Below are 3663 nucleotides of genomic sequence, written 5' to 3'. Positions count from 1 at the left end.
ATTTTCCATGTGGGGCTGCTCAAGCCTTTCCGTGGCGAGCCACCGGCGCTTCCTCCCATCGCCAATGGTCGCATTCTTCCAGAGCCGGCAAAGGTATTGCAGGCGCAGCTCCGTCGTGGCGTCTGGTTCATCCTCGTTCAGTGGGCAGGCCTTCCGGAGGAGGAGGCTACTTGGGAGCAGCGTGAAGAATTCCGCCAACACTATCCAGACTTCCAGCTCGAGGACGAGCTGTTTGCGCAGGCGGGGAGAGATGTTATGACCGGTTTGGTCTATAAAAGGAAGAGGCCCACCGGGCATTAGTATTAGGGGCTTGACCCACAAGTTATCTTAGGCAAGTTATTTTAGGCAAGTTATCTTAGGCTAAAGTTATAAATACTAGTTGTAAGACATGGTTTGAGATCAAGCAATAAAGATATTATCATCTTCTGTTGCCCGGCTCCCTGAGGAGCCGGAACCCTAGCCGACACCAGCCAACCGCCGCCGCCCCTAAACCCTAGCCGCGACGGCGCCTACTCGCCGGCGCGCCCGCTCCAGCCCTCGTCCACCTCCACCTCATCCCTATAACCTACGTAGCTGCGCTGGTAGGAACCCTAGTCCTACCACATCATTTATTTGAGAACAGGAGGATCACTAAGAGGTGCAAAAGACAAATATTACTAGGAAAACATGCAACAAGGTGGCTGATCAAAATATAAGCATATTAAAATGATTGCACGACATAGTACATGTTTAAACCAAAAAAATTAAATTAAACTACTCTCTGGTCTGGTCACTCCAACATAACTCTAAAGTCCTAGTATCAAGTATCTCTCGCACACGAATAGTGCATAGAAGAACATCAAGACTAAACTCAAAAATAGTCAACCCAGTTAGAGCATTCATGAATGCAAAGTTACAATGGATTCCACCAAGAAGTAAACATGGCCTGGCATAGCTTATACAGAGGCATACCTCAGCACCGAGTGACCGTTGGACTATGCTGCCGATGGAAATCAACAACTATCAGAGCTTACCTCTAATAAGGTACGTAGAGCCGAACACTGTACCAGTTACATTTTCTTTAAGGGAATAAGCTTGTTGCAAGTTAGAACTCCTTTGCAATTTGCAAGAGGTGTCCGTAGTAGACAAGATTTTCCAAGTTAACTAAGTGGAAATACAATTGAAGGATCTGAAAGAGCTGTAATGCTTTGATATATGAAATCAATGGCATGCACAGCAGTACAGCACTAGTAACATCTTATGAGCAATATATCTACTTTTTAGTTTATTACAATTATTCTCATCTACATCCTTTAATGACCTCAAGTTAAACAAACAATATAACACGTGCACTAGGTATAGCAAGAGAACATAAGGAGTCGGAGTTGGGAAGCCACATGATGCCTTTGCACTCACCACCTCACCACCGGGTACTAGAATGCCTGTTAACTAGCTAAACTCCATTAGAACTTTGCTCCATGTTTAGTTGCATGGCATCCATCTTCTCAATTACATACTCCAGCTTTTTGCAACAAATCTCGTTAGCGATTCTTGCACTATAGTCGCACTTCTCAAATGGACGATATTCACAAGCACTTTTTATTTCCTCACGCAAAGTTGTTTGTATTTCCTGCTCGAACCACAATACAATGTATTTATCACACACGATTCATGATATACATAATGTGAGATTGTGTGTAATAAAAAGCAATGACGTGATTGTAATACGAATGTATGATTAATGAATGGGTTCACATATCTGGCTAGTACTCTGCTGGAAAGACTGTAACACTGTGTCTGAGTTAAAGGCTCAGAGAAGAATTTTAGATGACACCCGAAAGGCCTAAACAAATCGGTTGCCAACAAATCCTGATTTCATGACAATCAAATAAGCAGTGAAGACAGGCAGATAGCGTATTACCCCAGAAAATTACTACAGGGCAGCGAATAGCATTCTTTCTGTCTGCACAGGTTCCAAGAAAAGATTAGTTGATCATCATCTCATCTCATCAATACGGAACCATGCTTTGCTTGGAACTAAAAGTATTGCAGTTCAGAACAATGGCACTCAAGCCATCAGAATACAACAAGTTCAAATCAAAATAAATATAGGGGACACAAAAAGCACAGTAAAATTTCAGCTTGCACTATGTCTATATGGGCATAATATATCACAAAGCATGTTATCCCATGATCAAGCAAATGGAAGAAAACTCCGAGCACGTAGGTAAGCATGTTTTTTCCCCCTAATACTAGGCCATCTTGATGCTTCTAGCAAGCAAGGGGCTAAAAAGCTACAGCAAAACACAATTCCAGGTTCAGAACCAGTGACATGGCTTCATTCTGTTGGCTCATTTCGAAATTGCACATCCAATTTCCATCTGCCACAGGTTACAGGTTCAAACATCCCTCACTGGCCCCTCTTCATCCAGCCATAAGCAAGGGCCAAATATAGATCTAAGAGCGGTGAGCATCGGGTGGATGGGGGTTATGGGGTTACCTTCATATAGAGCATGAACTCGCGGCAGTGGGCGTCTACGGCGCCGGCGCGGGGACCCTGCGAGTTTCCAAGCTCCTCCATGACCGCGCCCGACAGCTCCACCACCCGTACTATCCGCTGCACAAGAACAAACGAGCACGACGCCACATCAAGATTCAGTGACCAAATCGATCAGACCAGAGGGGAGAAAGAGGAGAGCTGGATGCGGGTCACCTGCTCAACGTCGTGGAGGCGCTCCAGTGAGCTGCTCTTACCCTGCGGGGTCATCGCCGCCGGCGAGGAAGAGAGGTAGGCGAGGGCGGCGTTCGGGATGCGACCTTGAGATTTTCCCTTTTTTTTAATGTGATGTGCTGGTGGGCTTAGAAGCCTGTTTCAGCACAAGTTTTCTGAAAAAAAAAACTCAGCAGAAGTCAGTTAACTCATCGAGGAAAGCTCATCAAAATGGAAGCAAGATCTGGTCAGAACTGTTTTCCTACCCATTACTACTGATTTGGTACCAAATGTCCCTTTGGGTATGAGACAGTTACGTCATTTTTGGGCTTGGGGTCATCAGGCAAAATGAAATTTTATTGTCCGCTCCGCCTATAGAATGCTAGACGCAACGAAGCAAACAGAGAAACATGGTTGGAAGGACGGACTTGAGATAATCGGAGGGAGAAGAAGTCATGGAGTAAATTATGGAACGTGAATGCGCCATCAAAGGTCAAGGTTTTCCTCTCACGGTTAGGGCATCTCCAGCCGTTCGGCCTTCAGGGGCTTGAAATAGTGCCTCCTGGGGGCTAACCGGCAATATTTTCGCCGTGGGGGCTCGGGTGCTACCCGGTCCCCAAGTTTTTCCCCAGCCGCCGATTTCAAACTCAAATTCGGCACACTTCGGCACAAAATCAACAAAAACTATTTTTTACCACTTCATCACAGAAATCAATACAAATCAAATAGTTCGACGTAAAATGCTCATAATTTGAAGATAAATTAAAATACTTCATACTAGGCGTTGCCCTTGAGCCTTCATAGGTGTTCCACCAAATCGTGCTACAGTTCTTGATGCACCTGTGGGTCTCGAATCTCCTGATGCATATTGAGGAAGCCAGCCCATGTTGCCGATACCTGGTGATCAACAGTTGCAAGACGATCCTGCCTGAAATATGGTTCAGTGTCAAACATTGGCTCTTCATGTTCGCTCT

The 3663-nt window shown here is 45.2% G+C and overlaps 1 protein-coding gene across 1 annotated transcript; it reads right to left on the bottom strand.

The window, feature by feature from the left end:
* Positions 1 to 1139: 1139 nt before the first annotated feature.
* LOC119325564 (mediator of RNA polymerase II transcription subunit 11-like) lies at positions 1140 to 2867 on the bottom strand. The gene is made up of 3 exons (XM_037599296.1): positions 2693 to 2867; positions 2480 to 2596; positions 1140 to 1609 (listed from the first exon to the last, which is right to left on the bottom strand). Exons 1-3 carry the CDS (start codon positions 2744 to 2746, stop codon positions 1433 to 1435), a joined length of 348 nt encoding a protein of 115 aa, XP_037455193.1. The 5' UTR covers positions 2747 to 2867; the 3' UTR covers positions 1140 to 1432.
* Positions 2868 to 3663: the final 796 nt, after the last annotated feature.

This window comes from Triticum dicoccoides, chromosome 6B, assembly GCF_002162155.2.
Source record: "Triticum dicoccoides isolate Atlit2015 ecotype Zavitan chromosome 6B, WEW_v2.0, whole genome shotgun sequence".
NCBI classification, from domain to species: domain Eukaryota; kingdom Viridiplantae; phylum Streptophyta; class Magnoliopsida; order Poales; family Poaceae; genus Triticum; species Triticum dicoccoides.
Note: the sequence above shows the minus strand (reverse complement) of the source record. Positions and strands in the feature narration are given on the sequence as shown.